Source organism: Taudactylus pleione, unplaced genomic scaffold, assembly GCF_031769625.1.
Source record: "Taudactylus pleione unplaced genomic scaffold, aTauple2 ptg000093l, whole genome shotgun sequence".
Lineage (NCBI taxonomy): Eukaryota > Metazoa > Chordata > Amphibia > Anura > Myobatrachidae > Taudactylus > Taudactylus pleione.
The window spans coordinates 31313750-31331560 of record NW_028284495.1 but is presented as its reverse complement, the minus strand read 5'-3'; the positions used below and the strand labels follow the sequence as shown (position 1 = coordinate 31331560).

The following is a 17811-nucleotide window of genomic DNA, read 5'->3' as shown; positions in this document are numbered from 1 at the left end:
GAATACTAAACATTGTAAGAGAACGTGGTATAGATAATGCCACACCCCAGAGATCAACAAGCTGCTGTATAGTAGGCCTGGAGCAAACTTCCAACACTTTGCCATAAAGTGTTTTAAGGAGAAACAAAAGGAATATAATACCACACTGCCAGGTCTGAGCATACCTAAAAGTGTTCACTTGGTTATAACTTTATCACTTGGTTATATAATGCAATCTGGGATTGTTTGACCAAAGGATATAGAATAAAGGATATAGAAGCGATTATTTGCATAGCCAGTCTGACATCTTTCAAAACATGATTGAAGATCCCGCCCATGTCAGATGGCATACATTGTGAGTATTGTAATAGCCTGTGGGCAAGATGTGACCACCTATGGCTGTTCTCAGATGACTGGGAAGCTCTAGCAGTCCTATTGCACCACACCACTTTTATACATAGAACCCGTGGAAAGGAATGATTCTAGGTAAAGACCCATCACTGCAACATCTGTAGAAGTTGGAAGTGTGACACTAGCTGTACTGAGTTGCATGAACCTTAGGAAAGCATTTCTATTACAGTCTAATTAACAGATTAAAGTGTCGCCCAGTCCTATCTCTTTTTTGTTGGATTGAACAGTCCATAAATGAAGTAGGCTAACAGGCAGAATATTGCAAAAATCATACTATAAAATGTTTCCCTGTACACCAATCCACTGATGACTTTAAAATATTTAGCTGTCGGATCTGTTGTATATTAAGAGATAATTGGATTTTCAATTCGTGCAAAGTACACTGGCATGTTTATCCAGCACCAGGGGGATTACAAGGAATTTGAACTGTTTTCGTATTTCTCTTTATTTTATGTTGTTGTTTACAAGTGAATAAAATGGTAAAAATAAAATGCACACAAACAGCCTTACAAGCATGTTAATTAAGATGTTCTTGTTATGACAGCACTTTTGTTTTCGCATCCCCAAATCATTGTATTCATAGAAAGCAACAAGCATTGCTTTTCTTTTATGTGAGCTTTTGTAAATGTAATAGGCCCCTGTATTCCTGCTGAGCGTGTTACAGTATAAAGACAGATTTCATCTTTTAGTTTTACTTTTTTAAATGAGTCGTGTGCTTAGAACCCTCTGTGTGTGTGTGTGTGTGTGCTGGCTATGTTATGCTGCACTGTGTATAGTGCCTATCTAGAATTGTAAACTGCACCTGTCTCCCAACCACAGGCATGTTGTAATGCTAACCAACACGCATTAGAATACAGCCTATTTATTGACTAGAAACAACTGGCATCACTGAGGCACCTCATACCCAATAATCTTGGTTAAACTCATGCAAGTGTTGTCTCCACTGTGTGTTTGACCAGTAATGTAAATGTAGGTGTCTTTATACAGCAATCTTGCCCATTGTCCTGTTGCAAAAACATGCAGTACCTTCTATCAGCCTGTAGGTGTTGCTGACTGTACTCCACCTCTTTAAAAGGTCAGGTATTATTGCAAAACAAGTCCTCAACAACTAACCACTGTTACAATGAATACCTACAGTACTATTAATTATTACATACTGCTGATAATATCAAGTGATAACCCAGGGATGTACAAATCTCAGGAGCTGATGTGCCTTAGATATTACAGCCGGCACATAATTGTAGGAGTAGTTTCTATTGTTAATGGATATATAGATAGATCCTCAGAATACGGCATTCTTTTATCTGACACACACAATATTAACTGTAGCAGGAGCTGATTCAGTTTTGAGTATATCCCTTTCTTTATTTCTACAGATCATCTTCAAGCTCTGCATTAAAGGATGATGAGTACAGAGAGTCTTTCATCTGCCATTCATCAGATCACTATGCTTTATCTGATGGAGACTGGTCTCCACAGGACAGGTATTTCATGAGATCTCCACCTACCATTTTGTTCCCAGCCTTGAATAGTGTGACACTACTGTAGTGCATCTGTCAATTATTCTTGGGTTCAGGAAAATAAAAGAAGCTCATTGTCTGCTCTCTGTTACTTTTTCATAGTTTCAAAGTGGAACATGTTTGGCTTTCACCTTTCTTGAGTGTAGGGAAACCTATGTGCACCATCCTATACGCCCCTTCACACTATGACTTAGCCCGCACACCCAGGAAAATATAAATTTTCCAGTTTTTTTTAAGTTATGCACTTAGATTAAAGTTTCTTATTCAGTGTGTGGATAAAAACGAATGGGTTCCTAAATGAAATATAAGTAATGCAGACATTGTTTGTTTGGTTTGCTCATCTTAAAGGGCAGCTAAATCTGAAATTCAAAGGTTCTTAAATAATAGAACTACTAATTAAAGTTGTAGGTAAAAGTGTGTGATTGTGAGGGAAAATATCTATTCTCTCTTAGGAATCTATTTACTAAGCTGTGGATGGAAACAAAGTACCAGCCAACCAGCTCCTGTCATTTTTCAAACACAGCCTGTGACATGGCAGTTAGGAGCTGTTTGGCTGGTACTTTATTTACGTTCACTTAATCTCCATCCAAGGCTTAGTAAATAGAGTTGTACGCTAAAGCCACTGCTGCTGTGAATGTGTACGCAGCTAAGTTGCAAAAATATGACAATCGAATGGTCGCAGATCATTCGATAGTTGCAGTCCTGAGTGAGCCCATGGTCCCGGGAACGGAGACACTGAAGACATATTTCTTGCTTACGAGATCGTAGTCGCAGGCTGTGACGCCCTGAAACGGTCATAACGCGCCTGCATTCTTTGCTGCCACTCCCCGTTACCTCTCCCAAGCACTCCCTGACTGTCCATCACACTGCGAGTAAATAGTACGGTAATGTACCTTGACGCATGCGCAGTGCGCTAAGCTTAGAAAACATTGGCATAGTGTACAGCTCTGATTCACACCCATAGATCAGAAGCTTGGGTTCAGATTCAAATGTAAATACCTCATGAAAACTTCTTTTAATTTTATTAGTATCCCTTTTATTAAACACTTGATGCGACCACGCCAGACTGGGCTATAACTGACATGGTCGCATCTGATGCGACCAGTCAGATACACACACTAGGCGGCTGCGGGAAGCTAATCTTCCCACAGCCGCCTATATCAGAGGAACCTCTCTGTCCCTCTGCATCCACGACTCCCCCTCCTTTGTGTCACAGTAATCAGGCACCAGGCTGAACCCCCTTCCCAGCACAGCTGCACGAGCAGGCGTCACATCCATAGAATCAGCAGCCATCGCGACTCATGGAGGCTGCAGGAGCTGCTGTGTCCCGATCACTGTGGCCAGCAGTGAACGGAAAGCTGGCTCATCACCTCCCTGTCGGAGCTGCAGGGCATCAGCCACTTCAATAAAAGCCGTAACCGTGGCTCCTAGTACCCGCCACAGCTGCTGCACTGTGTCACGCCGGCTGGGGACCGCCGCCATCTCCTTCTGGCTTCTCTGCAGCTGTGTCTGCACTAGGAGAAAACAGCAGCTGCAGCTCCGCCTCTGCCCCCATGTGTCCGATCACTGTTTTTCGGGCACTGTCCCGCAGGAGGTTCGGGACACTCAGGCACCACCGCAGCTCTGCTCTGCAAAGCAGAGAGCAGCGGTACCGTGAAGCTGAATGGATGCCACACGCATGCATGCGACATCTATTTAGTGCAGGGAGAGGGCTGGGGTCGTGTAAAAACGGGGCCGTGACTTGCAGACACGCCCCCAAAACTGCATAACACACAAAACTGAGGCCACACCCACTTTTCGCACACAGGGGACACACCTTAGGGATCCAAGAGTGTATGTGTGTGTGTATGTCCTGATGATGAGTTTGCTAGTAAACTCAAAACGTTGATGAAGTGACTGGCCTTTGATGTGTATTTCCCATATAGAAGACCGGAGAGTGACACCGACTAATTCCTTGCGTTCAATCCCCCTCAGTGTGCACCACGGCGAGTATGCCCATTGTGACAGGCGTGCCGACCTCCACTGTTTCTTCTCTCTCTCTGTCTCACAAAGCCGGCGGCGCCTAATAGTGCATGAATTGTATTTTAATTAAAAAGAGATATAAAAACACTCCAGGTAAGAGCAAATATTGCTTGTACCTAAAAACAAAGCTCTGTGGAATGGGTACCACATGGTATAGTTACTACAACTCACGTGGCATGCTCCGTCTGGCAGCAGAAGAACCTCCGCTCTCGTCACCGCGTGTCTCTGGCAGCCGCCAGAGATCACAACGCGCTGGATACCGGAACTCCACTCCGCAAGCACACGGACCACCAGGGTGCAGAAGGTAACACTCTTACCTGGAGTGTTTTCATATCTCTTTTTAATTAAAATACAATTCATGCACTATTAGGCGCCCCCTTCTTTGTTTATTTACAATATATATTATTTATTTATATTACAGTCAGGATTTTCATATTTTGGCCTCTATTCACCAACACAATGGCTTTGAAATGACACAAATATGATGTGCTTTAACTGCAGACTTTCAGATTTCATTTGAGGGTAATTACATCCAAATCAGGTGAACGGTGTAGGAATTACAATGGTTTCTATATGTGCCTCCCACTTTTTAAGGGGCCAAAAGTAATGGCACTATCAACTCAAAAGCTATTTCATGGACAGGTGTTGGGCTATTCCCTCGTTATTTCATTATCAATTAAGCAGGTAAAAGGTCTGGAGTTGTTTCTAGGTGATACATTTGCATTTGGAATCAGTTGCTGTTGACTCTCAATATGAGATCCAAAGAGCTGTCACTATCAGTGAAGCAAGCCATCATTGGGCTGAAAAATCAAAACAAACCCATCAGAGAGAGAGCAAAAACATTAGGTGTGGCCAAATCAACTGTTTGAACATTCTTAAAAAGAAAGAACGCATCGGAGAGCTCAGCAACACCAAAAGACTCGGAAGACCACGGAAAACAGCTGTGGTGGATGACAGAAGAATTATTTCCCGGGTGAAGAAAAACTCCTTCACAACAGGTGGCCAAATCAAGAACACTCTCCAGGAGGTAGGTGTATATGTGTCAAAGTCAAAAATCAAGAGAAGACTTCACAAGAGTTAATATATAGAGGGTTCACCACAAGATGTAAACCATTGGTGAGCCTCAAAAACAGGAAGACCAGATTAGAGTTTGCCAAACAACATCTAAAAAAGCCATTACAGTTCTGGTGCAACATCCTATGGACAGATGAGACAAAGATCAACTTGTACCAGAGTGATGGGAAGAGAAGAGTATGGAGAAGGAAAGGAACTGCTCATGATCCAAAACATACCACCTCATCAGTGAAGCATGGTGGTGGTAGTGTCTTGGCGTGGGCATGTATGGCTGTCAATGGAACTGGTTCCCTTGTATTTATTGATGATGTGACTGCTGACAAAAGCAGCAGAATGAATTCTGAAGTGTTTCGGGCAATATTATATGCTCATATTCAGTCAAATGCTTCAGAACTCATTGGACGGCGCTTCACAGTGCAGATGGACAATGACCCGAAGCATACTGCAAAAGCAACCATAGAGTTTTTTAAGGCTAAAAAGTGGAATGTTATGCAATGGCCAAGTCAATCCCCTGACCTGAATCCGATTGCGCATGCATTTCACTTGATGAAGGGAAAATGCCCCAAGAACAAGCAGGAACTGAAGACATTTGCAGTAGAGGCATGGCAGAGCATCACCAGGGATGAAACCCAGCGTCTGGTGATGTCTATGCGTTCCAGACTTCAGGCTGTAATTGCCTGCAAAGGATTTGCAACAAAGTATTAAAAAGTGAAAGTTAGATTTAGGATTGTTTAGTTTGTCCCATTACTTTTGGCCCCTTAAAAGTGGGAGGCACATATAGAAACCGTTATAATTCCTACACCGTTCACCTGATTTGGATGTAATTACCCTCAAATTACATCTGAAAGTCTGCAGTTAAAGCACATCTTGTTTGTTTCATTTCAAAGCCATTGTGGTGGTGAATAGAGGCCAAAATATGAAAATTCTGTCCATGGCCCAATATTTATGCACCTGACTGTATGTATATGTGTATAAAATATATATGTGTGTGTGTGTGTGTGTGTTTTTATACAGGTCGAGTCTCCCATATCTAAAATGCTTGGGATCAGGGGGAATTTTGGATATTGGAATATTCCGTAATTTGGAATAATTGCATGCCATATTGAAATGACTTAGGAATAGGGCCCAAATCTAAACACAGAATGCATTTATGATTCATATACACCTTATACACACAGCCTGAGGGTAATTTTATACAATATTTTCAATCATTTTGTGGCTCAAACAAAGTTTGTTTACATACATGAAATTCATTTATGTTTCATATACACCTTATACACACAGCCTATAGGTCATTTTATACTTTATTTTAATAATTTTGTGCCTTAATCAAAGTTTGTGTACATTGTACCTTCAAAAAGCAAAGATTTCACTATCTCAGTCATGCTAAAAATATTCCGTATTTTGGAATATTCCGTATTTCGGAATATTTGGATATTGTAGACTCAACCTGTGTGTGTGTGTGTGTGTGTGTGTGTGTGTATATATATAGATAGATATAGATATATATATATATATATATATAGATATATATATATATATATCTGTCTTTTTTTCTTTCAAGAAGTAGCCCTAAATGGTAATTTTTTTTTATATATTATCACATGTAATTAATAGCTATTTATTTACAATTTTTGTTAAAATATATATGTATTGAATCTGGTTTAAATAGCTCCTACTAACATAATTTGCTAATAAAAAAAATCGACAATCTTGGGGAAAATTAAAAAAAAAAAAATATCCAGTTAAGTGGTTAAGAAGCTTCTATTTTAGTGACACTTCAACTTACAGCAAAAGTAAAGCAGTTGGACTGTCCAAGGAGGCAGGGTAGTGAGCATCCTTCTAATTAGAATTTACAAAATGGAATCCTATTACAAAGTACATTCTTTAGTCTAATGGACAACAATTTCTTTCTTCATCACCCAGTGGCTTTTCCCAATCCATGGGCCCAAAGAGTGATTCAGAGTTGGAAGTGAAGCCCACAGAATCTTTGCTCAGAGCAGAGCCTCACATGGAGTGGACATGGGGAGGCTTCCCAGAGTCAGCCAAGGTACATGGCGTTTTTTCCCCCCAAGATTTACATTGATCTGTTTTCTCCTATAACCACTTTCTGTTGTATGTGTGCAACTTTTTCTGTGGATCTTTATTGTACGACTTTCTAATTTTGAACATTGTCGTGGTGCGATCTCCCAGACAACAGAAATCTAACTGACAGGCAGCTAAGTAGCATAAAAGTTTCCAATTGCTTCAGAGGTTACGAGAAGGGATAAAACACTGTTGAAATAAAAACATTTAAAAAAAAAAAAGACCAGTTTACAAAGGGATTTATTTAACTCTATAAAAATTGGTACAATTTATATTATCTGTTAACAGATTGCAATGAATAAATGTATATAATAAATCTTCTATGTGTAAAGGTGCCTATCCACTAGATGATTAAAATGAGAGATTGAACGATATCGATATGGTTCGATCGTTCGATATTCGTTTGAAAATCATTTGCAGATTGTTTAAAAAAATTGGTCATTTAGAAATCTATCATCGTGCAAACATGCTGGTCAACCGAGCGATAACATCAGGTTCAGCATGTTTGCAGATGATTGATTGTGCCTATACTGAATGACTGCTCGTTCAGTGTAGGCACATCACAGACTGACAAACGACTGCACGATTACAATGACGTAATCGTGCAGTCTTTTGCCTGTCTTCTAGTGGATAGGCACCTTTAAGATGTTGCACACCGACCGGCAGTACTTAAACATTTCTTTTTTTGGAAAAAAGGCTGTCATCATAGCTCTATAGTGTTTCTCCCTCAGCGTGTCATTATACACTTTGTTGTTGATAATATTAATATCTATATAATCTAAAAATGTACAATTATCTGCCCCATCTCCAGCATGCTTCTGGGTGCGTGGGCTATAGATGCCACACATGCTAATGAAAGGAACAGTGTAAAGAAGGGGCATGTGTGAGTAAGGGGGGAGAGTGTGGAACTGACCGAAAGATGGTGTGGCCGGAGTTAGTGTAGAGTGATGGTGGGTGGCATTGACCTGTTGAAAGACGTGTCCAATATGCTAGACTAGTTATATTATCAATAACAAGCAAATGTAACCCTTTCATTGAGTATGCAAAAATTATAATGAAAATATAAATACAACTTCCAGGCATGTTGGCATAGTCCCACCTTACATTGCCATTCATATTGCAGAGACCCAGCCCATTACATATGTTGCCTAGTCTTGCCAAACACTGGAGCCAGGGGGGCACAGCTATACTTTTCAGCTACAAGAAGCCCGGAACCATATTATCATTATTCTGCTTGGCCTTTCAACTACTATTGTTGTGCTTTGACCCTGTTGTCACTATTGTGTCTGTGCAGAAATGCTGAGTGTGTTATGAATGGTTGTAGGCCACAATATTTACAAAATAATTTGTGTGCACAAGAGCAAATGTCTCTACCTTTGTATGCATACTAACCGATTATTGCCATCTAGGGCCCAACTTTAACTACTGTAGGTTGAGTGGCTCTAATGCTGGCCACACACATGGCGATCTGCACACGATCAGCCGATGTGTACGATATCCCTTGAAACTCTCCCCAGTAGCTCTGCATACGATCTCCACACAATTTGGTGTCCAATCTTCATACGATCCCTCCTGCGTCCAGACTTTCACAGTGCATGGTGTCCTAGATTGTCAGATCTGCCTTACTGCACGGCAGATCTGACGATGCGATGTGCGACCAGCAGGGACGCGCATCGCATCGTGATCATGAGTGGGGACTCACGATTTACTAAGGATTTGGCCATATTTTATACGATTTGTCCTCACGATTCGTCAAAATTGTTCAAATCGGGTAAAAAATCGCCATGTGTGTGGCCAGCTTGAGAACTAGAATAAGGCAAGCCTTTCCTGCAGTGCACTGGTCCCTTCAAGAGACCGCTAAACATATAAAACAAATAGATATCAATTTAATATTTAAAGTAATATACAAAGTCAGCCGCACTCTAGCTGTGCATATTACTATTTGTAATAGTCATCTTATAGATAGGATTCTGTGCCTGGGAGTAGTAAAGGGTGGAATGATTGTCAGGTGCATTTTCCTACTCCCTAATCTGCAACCCTATAATATAAGTTGATACCATGTGCATGCAAAACTAGATTTATATTGCACACTGAACATTTTTATTATATGAACAACATTGTGCATGAGTTTAACATTTTAGACAGTGAAAGGGTTAAAGACATCATTGTAGTTTTATGGTGTGTATTTAACATACTAACAGCTTTTATTTACACAATTGTGCAATAATCATCACCTTATGCTGGGCATACACAGCCAGATAAAATGTCTGTCAGACCGACAGACATTTTATCTGGTCGGCTGCCAGCCGCAGATGTCACCGGCATACACTGTGAGAGAAATCTCAGTGTATAGCCCGACATCCGCGCTCCGCCCCTGGGGGAGGAGACATTTCCCTGTTCCTTCCGTAGGAAGGAACACAGGAAATGTCTGTCTGTCGGCCGCGCTGGGCATACACTGCCCGATGCGGCCGACAGTTACCGGGTAAATATCGCATCGGACGGGCATGCTGGACAATCCTGCATGCCCGACTGAGCAATATTTAACCCTCGGTCGCCCGCACACACGCTACAATTATCGGGCCGATCCACCGATATCAGGCGGATCGCCCCGATAATTGTAGCGTGTATGGCCAGCATTAGTAAGATTTTACACTGCCAGTAACAAAGTTTGCCTTTTTAAGGTTTACAAGAAGCAAAGAACAGACCACCCGCGAACAGCCACAATTACACCCTCTGAGAACACGCACTTTAGGGTGATCAGCTCGGAGGCGTTGTCAGGGACAGCTGAGGAAGCATCTATAGAGGACTCTGTTTGTACTGTGCTAAAACCAGAACCACGACCCCATTCCATCAGTGTTCATGAAGATGATGAGCAGCTGCCAGCAGCTGAAACCACCCCGAGCTCCCCAGAAGAAATCCTTCCACCAGAGGCTGCAGACACAGTGTCTGATATGAAGACTTCATTAAAAACAGACTCTCCATCCAAGAAAAAAGGTACAAATCACACTGCAGATCTGCCTACTCTTAATCATAAACACATAAAATTGTGCTTGGCACCTCGTTCTCCATAACGGGGTTGGACCAAACTTAAATGGGCGGCCCCTTACAGTGAGCATTCCAAGTGACTGATGGTCTGGTGCAGCACTTCAGGATGTGATGGCTGCATTTTGATTTGCTGCCACACTGTCTGTGTAGCTTCGGAGCACACAGTCATGTGAGCCCCTAGGCACATCGCATTGGATTGAATCGGTCCCTATAGCTGGGCATCCACTATACAATTATCTGTCCGATATCTGTCCAATCTGGCTGGTTGGAACGAAAACCTGGTAATGTATGGGAGCAAATGACAATCGTCCATTTGCTCACAAACACTGGAAAATAGCCAAAAATGGTTGTTCAGACAAATTGGTTAAAACACACTAGTTTAACCAATTTGAACTTTTTTTTTTTTGTCCTTTTTTCAGTGTTTAAAACCATATGATCGACTGTCATTTGCTCCCATACATTACCAGGTTTTCATTCCAACCAGCCATATTGGACAGATATCTGACAAAAAATTGTATAGTGGATGCCCAGCTTATGAGTGTATTCTTGTGAACATTGGTATGCAGATCAGATGGCATTTGTCATAATATACATGTGCATGAAAGAGAAACTCTGCAAATTGTTGTGTGTTACCATGTAATGCCTTTCATCCATGCTGTAATGTCACAGGGTAATGATTATCTTAACCCGTATCCATCATTATGTTAGATGAAAATTTTGGAATCCATGTATGCACTCCTGACAGACCTAGGATGCTAAGGGCTATTTCACACCTGCTGGTTTTGGCCAGCCGGGAAAAAAAAGATTTTTTTTTTTTGCCAGGTGTAAAATTTAATTAAACAAGGAACCTGGTGGGTCCTTTCACATGGCACGGCACGGTCGCTGTGTTACAGACGGGAATATCCACTGTGCTGTGCCTGTGCCATCCCTGCAAGCCAGTGGAGTATAGGAAACAATGTTTCCTTTCACATACATCGGCCAGCGTGTACTACTGCTGCTGCGCATGCCCAGTAGATGAAGTAAGAAAAAAACCCACTAAAAACTGCTCAAAACCGCTGCATGTGAAAGGCACTTAGTGCCTGAAAAAAAACGTCCGGTTTCTGCCGCCAAGGCAAAACCGGCAGGTGTGTGAAATAGGCCTAACCCCCACCCGCCTCACCAACATGACCTGAGCACTGAGATGCTACAGTAGTACATAGTATTTACACTCAGTATCACAATAAACATAAAGGGGGGGGATTCAAATGTTTGGTCGGCGGCTGTTTTTTTAAGATGCCTGGCGAAGCAATTAAATTGTTGCTCCATCTGAGCGCGATAGCCGCTGGCACCGGCATTTCTGCTCGCACCCTCAGGAGATGTGTTAGAAACCTGTAGTTAGGGCACGCTCACCGTAGTTAGCGAGCCGAAACCAGATCTTTAAACTGGTTTAGCTGTTTTACACGGCTAAACCCGGTCTAATAGGTCGCGAAGAGGACAATAATTAATAAGCGCCCAGAACAATTGAATAGCAAACTGGGAGCTCATTAATTATCGCCGCCCCTGCCCCTTATGGTGCATACACACTGGGCGATTAAAGTGGACTGAATGATAACGATATCGTTATCGTTCAATCGTCCACTTTATCGCCCATTTTTAACACGAACGATGAATGATAACGACGACGCGCGTTAGTGCGGGTCGTTCGTCATCATCGGGTTAACATGCAGGCCAACCTGACTATGTCGTCAGGTTGCTGCATGTTGGGGAATGGGGGAAGAGAGCCCGGCGCTGAATGATATCGTTAATGATATCGTTCAGCGGGTGTGCTCAATGTCATGAACTACATTGAGCACACCCTGCCGGGGACACACTAGACGATATCGCTCAGGGAGCATATCGTCTAGTGTATACGCACCATTAGAGTTGTCTGACATTGTGGATGCTGTGCAGATATTCTGCGGTATCCTGGATGTTGCTATGAACTATAAGACACCAGGAACCAATCCTCAAACATTGGAGCGATTCATGAAGCAACCATTGGCTACTATGGCCTTGTATTGCACTAGGCAAATTGTGTTCTTGTGTGTCATTGACACCATACAAATAAATGTTACACAGTAAATACATTTGCCACAATACTCCTCTTACTGTATATTGTATATTTAATTGTGCTCACCGAATAAATATTATAGATGTGATGAAAGCTTTCAAAGGCTAAGAGGGGTATTCAATATGAAAGGTTAACTTCCCTGGCGAAGTTAACGTTTCATATCGGAGTTTTTTTCCCGCTTATCCCCGTATTCAAAATAAAATTAACGAAAACTGGAAACTCCAATGTTGGATTTGCGTAAAGTTACAAATTTTTCCTTAAAATAATTGTAAGACCCCCGTAAAGTTGTAAAAACATGGGGGAACACTATGGGTACCCCCGTTTTAATTGAAAGTCGGGGATTTAAATAGCCGCAGCAGGTGTTTTTTTCCCGACATTGAAGAAGTGATGCAGAAGAGCACTTGGGTTATTTTTTTCGTTTTTTTAAGTGGTCCCATCAAATTTGGGGTACATGAAAATGGGTACTAGCATATTTTGATGTCCCTAAAGTAATTTTTTAAAAATTCTGCATTTGTGCACCTGCCGCTATAATTCTATTCTAGAAAACATCTGCCGCATACATACAGAATAGCCCTGAACCTATTTCCCTATTGTTTAACAATTTTTTTCCCATTTTTTTTTTTTGCACCCCTATTTTTAAATTCATTTTTTGGGGTGTCCCTATTTTTTTTTTTTTTTTACTTTTTTTGACACAGTTCTTTTTTAAATGTCAATCTCAGGGGTGCAGGCTATTTTTTTTAAGCCTGCACCCCTAAAGCCAAATTCTGCACTTTTTTTCGACACCTATTCAGTGGTGAAAAGTTATCACCGTTTTTCATCAAAGACTTTTCAAAACTGCGAGAAGTCTTTGAAATTGAATACGGTGTAAAACTAAAACAAGTGATATTAACGCAAAACCGTTAAAAAGTGCGATATTAACGCAAAAAACGATGTTATCGCACCCATATTGAATACCCCTAAAAATGGCATTCGCTTTTCTCTATCATCAAGGCTGGGGGACACTGGACCATGAGGGGGATTGTCGGCTGGAGCTGGAGCAGGCACTTAATGACACTGTAGTGTTAATCCTAGCTCCGCCCACCTTCAATCCCATCATACCAGTCGTCTTTAAGTGCCTGAGGAGATAGGGCACATTTGGATGGGCTACGTACGCAGCTGCTCATGTAGGTATCTTATGGTTATTTTTTGTTTTCTAATGTTTTTATTTTCTTTTTAATTGAGGTACTGTGCGCTACTTGTCAGTGAGCGCTCACAGTGTGAGTGCGGCCGGCTGCGAGACAGCTCACCGCTATGTAGCTGCGGCGCCGGGACACCCCACGGAGCACTCCGGTCTCTCTGAGAGACCACCTGGACCCGGGTATAGTGCGCGCTCGCATCCCTTTTAGAGGGTGCAGGGCAGCAGTACTGTCCCAGATGGCGGCGCCACCTTGCCGAGATCCATGAGGGCGGCTCCCTTACGGAAGCGCGCCCTTACAGGCAGCTATGGTATGAGCGGCACAAGTGCTTTCCCCAGCAGGGGAGTAGCATGTGTTAGTACAGGCACTGCATATGGGGAGGCGGAGCCTGTGGCTGCCGGCCGCCTCTACGCATTAAAGTGTGCCCGGCTTTCTTTTTTGGCAGCGGCTCTACTCACAAGGAAGCGCGCCTGCCACAGCCTACCCGGATCAGCCGGGCTTCATCTGAGTGTTCCTCCTCGTACGGGGAAATACTCCGTTCAAGAGGAGCGTGGAGATTGGAGGTAGCGGAGCTTCCAGGCTGATCTCCCCTCCGGCAGCGAGAGACTGGCAGCCGGGATGAGCCATTCTTCTGCCGGGCCTCTTGCATGCTACTGCGCTGCTCAACTCCTCTCCCTTGCTGCATCATCTGCATGGAACGCTAAGCACCTTTTTTGGCTGTATTAATCCTTTACTAACTACTGGGTATTTGTTTTATTTATTACATAGGTGTACATCAGGTGGTGGCTCACCAAGTCAAATACACCACTCTAAGCAGATGGTCATGAGATCAAATACCACAGATTTAACTGGGGGTGTCTAGTATTCTTATTTTAATATCTGATACGCCCCCCCTCTGTATCGCCACAGGTTTAGATCCCCTATATGTATAGGTGACTTATGGCGTTGGACTGTAACTGATTAAATCAGGGTACGTCCACTAAGGAGAATCTATCCGCTACTCTAACGCAACTCTAATCTATCCGCAACTCTACCCATGTATGGGTAATGGTTGGCGTTGCGGCCTCGCCGCATGGCAGTGTGGATACGCTTCCTACCGATCTTGGTCTCAGTGGGGAGGTCTGTGCCTCGTCCAGGGACCATATTGAACACTTGGTGGTCGGGAGGGTTACTCTCCGCCTTGAGACCATTCAGTACACCAGGTTCTCCTTATGGGAGTCCCTGTGTGTGTTTCTCCAATCTTGACAGGATTGCAGGGCACCCTTCTCTCAGTTCCCATTCGGTACAGCAGTATCTGTCACTCTCCATTGGTAGCGGGTTTACATTCTCCTCCAGGTCCACTCCTGGGTGCTTCCAAACGGGCTCAATGGGGCCACGGCCACAAGTCTCCTCTGCTGAGGTGACGGGAAGTTGGTTTCGCCTCTGAGGCCTTAGGTCACGTCCATAGTGGTTCGGCTGTTCGATGTGCTCAAGCTCCTAACCATAGTTCTAGAGGAACCTGTCCGTCCACACTAGCTGGTTGCAGTAGGTCGCATAACGACCAAGTGATGGCATAGGTAAGTCTTCCGGCAGGCTGAAATGCACATCAGGGGTGCAGTAGACTTTCGGGACGGCATACTTTGGTTCCTTCTCTCTGTCATGGTCGTGGACTTCCTCTGCAGGACCATGTTTCTCTCAGGGCAGTGGTTTCTCTATCTCTCTCCTACTGTTCGGGTGTGAGGCCTTTTCCGCAGGGGTTTTCAGGGCCTCTCGGCACATTGGCAAGGCTACACAATTTGGCATGGGATCCTGGTATCCGCAGGCTTCTGCAAGTGGACTGCCTTGAGTGTTCTAGGGAAAATGTATCCAGAGCTTCGGGTTCCACTGTCCACTCTGTTCCTTCAGGTCTCCAGGTTACGGTTGTTCAAGTGAGGGTAATCCTGGTGGCTCCAGTCTGATGGCGCTAGTCAGGGTACTAAAATATTCTCCCAAGATCAGTGGACCAGGGGCGGTGTCTTTCAGTTTGTCCAGACTCGCTATACTTGGGCTCTTATCTGTCAGGGAATTTCCTCGGTTGATTTTCGCACCTGTGTTTCTGAGCCTGGGAGTGAGGATGCTGCGGGGGTTTTGTCTCCCGGGCTACAAATCCAGATTCCGTTTCCATTTCATGCTTATCTCGGGGTTTGGAAACTCTCTACCTCCTTGTGGGGTAACCGTTTCAAGGTGTCAGGGCCTTCCTTCTGATGGGTCGGGAGGTCGACTGAGAACTTTGTCTCGTGAAGTTACAAGTTTTAGCCCTGGCCTTTTCCTTGCAGCTGCATTTCACCATTCTTCCAAGTGTCCAGACCTTGTTGACAGCGTGTGCTGCGCATTGGCCATCGTTTCATCTGCGGGTGAAACTGTGGTTGTCTTAGTCTAGTCTCCTGGGACTCTCATACAGGCTCCAATAGGAGTTGTTGCATTCCAGACAATTTCAGTTCGTGCCTGGGAAGCGGTTCTTCCTTATGGCTAGGACCTTCCCTCAGCATAGTTACGTATTTGCTTGTCTGCCAGGGGCGGTTCCGCATCTCCTTTTACGACTCCAGCCAAAACTGGTTTCGGATGTTGTCCTTCCTGTACTTCCTCCTTTGGGGAATCCGGCTTTTGAACGTCCCACGGTCCAGTGTCCCCCAGCCTTGATGATGGAGAAAAACTGATTTTTGGTTACTTACCGTTGAATTCTTTTCTCTGAATCAGACTGGGGGACACTGCGTTCCCTCCCTCACGCTCAGTCGTGCGAGGTGGTTCTTGACCGGTCTTTTTCGTACTGGATTTGTTTAGTTGTTCTAAAACAGTTTCATGGGGTTCCCTCTACTCCTCTCCGGGCTCTTATAAAGAAGTACTGGCATGATGGGATTGCAGGGTGGAGGAGCTGGGATTAAAGCTACAGTGTCATTAAGTGCCTACTCCAGCCCCAACTGACATCCCCCCCCATGGTCCAGTGTCCCCCAGCCTGATTCAGAGAAAAGAATTCAATGGTAAGTAACCAAAAATCCATTTTTTTTTCCTTAATGAAACAAACATGACACACTTGTACAAATAGATCTTCTTCAAGCACAGCTGCTCTCTGCCAGTCTACTTCTACTAGTGGCATAGAGCAATCTCTATTTTAGCCTGTATTATACCTGAACACAGCAGTATTTGTATATATGGTACCATAATATGGTCCTGTTTTATGTCTGTAGGTAACATAGTGCATCTGTATTATACAGAAGGTACCATAATACAGATTGTATTTTTCTTGTATGTAGCGTAGTACACCTTATATTATACCTATTTGGACTGTAGTGCAACCTGTATTATTCATGTATGTTCATAGTACAGACGGTGTACCATAGTATGGCTGGAGGTATATTTATTGGCACCATACTATGGACTGTGGCATAAGAGTTGGTACCATAGTATGGCCGTTGGTATATCTGTAGGTACCGTACAAATGGCCTGTATTATACTGCAGGTACCATAGTACAGCCTTTATTATGCCTGTAGGTACCCTAGTACAGCCTGTATTATACCTGTAGGGTAGGTCAGTATGAAAAGAATAGCACAACATAGAAGTGTTTGCTATCAGCGTTTTAATTAGAAAGCTAAACTTTTCTTTTTCTTGCCTTCATGTATTGCACACATACAGTATGTGTATATATCTATATATATATATGTGTGTGTATGTATATATATATATATATATAAAAAATTTATTAAGTTTCTTATATAGCGCAGCAAATTCCGTTGCGCTTTACAATTTGAATCAATATTTTTACTGGGTTGTAAAAGACAGACGGACAGAGAAGACACACGTAAAAGACATACATAAAGGTAAGGGGGCCCTGCTTACAATCTATAGGGAAATAGGTGTTGATACACAAGGATAGGTGCTACATATTGGAAATTGGTCCAGCCCGATTGCAGATGTGCTTGGTAGGCTGTATAATCCAATTACAGTGGAAAGTTGGCCTAGGGTTAGGAGGATGTTAAATTGAAGAAAGAGAAGTTGTGATGGGTGTTGTCTGAAGAGGTGAGTTTTCAGAGAACGCTTGAATGTTTGGAAACTAGTGGAAAGTCTTGTGAGTGGGAGGGCAATCCACAGGGTGGGTGCAACCCGAAAAAGTCCTGTAACCGTGCATGGGAACAAGTAATGCGTGGGGATGAGAGACTCAGATCTTGTGCAGAGCGGAGATGTCGGGTTGGAAGATATTTTGAGATAAGTGAAGAGATGTATGTTGGTGTGGTTTGGTTAATAGGTTTATGTGTGAGTGTTAGTATTTTAAATTGAATACGGTAGAAGACTGGCAGCCAATGGAGGGACTGGCAGAGTGGATCAGCAGACCCTGAACGACGTTTGTGAGAAAGATCAGCCTCGCAGCTGCATTCAAAATGGATTGTAGTGGGGAGA

The 17811-nt window shown here is 43.2% G+C and overlaps 1 protein-coding gene across 1 annotated transcript in view; it reads left to right on the top strand.

Annotated features, from left to right (window-relative positions):
• Positions 1-17811, top strand: part of LPIN2 (lipin 2) — a 183511-nt gene that overhangs the window by 82065 nt on the left and 83635 nt on the right. The window contains exons 5-7 of the mRNA XM_088469640.1: positions 1767-1874; positions 6933-7056; positions 9773-10085. Of these exons, the coding sequence (XP_088325766.1) occupies positions 1767-1874; positions 6933-7056; positions 9773-10085 (545 nt within the window). The remainder of the gene's footprint in view (positions 1-1766; positions 1875-6932; positions 7057-9772; positions 10086-17811) is intronic.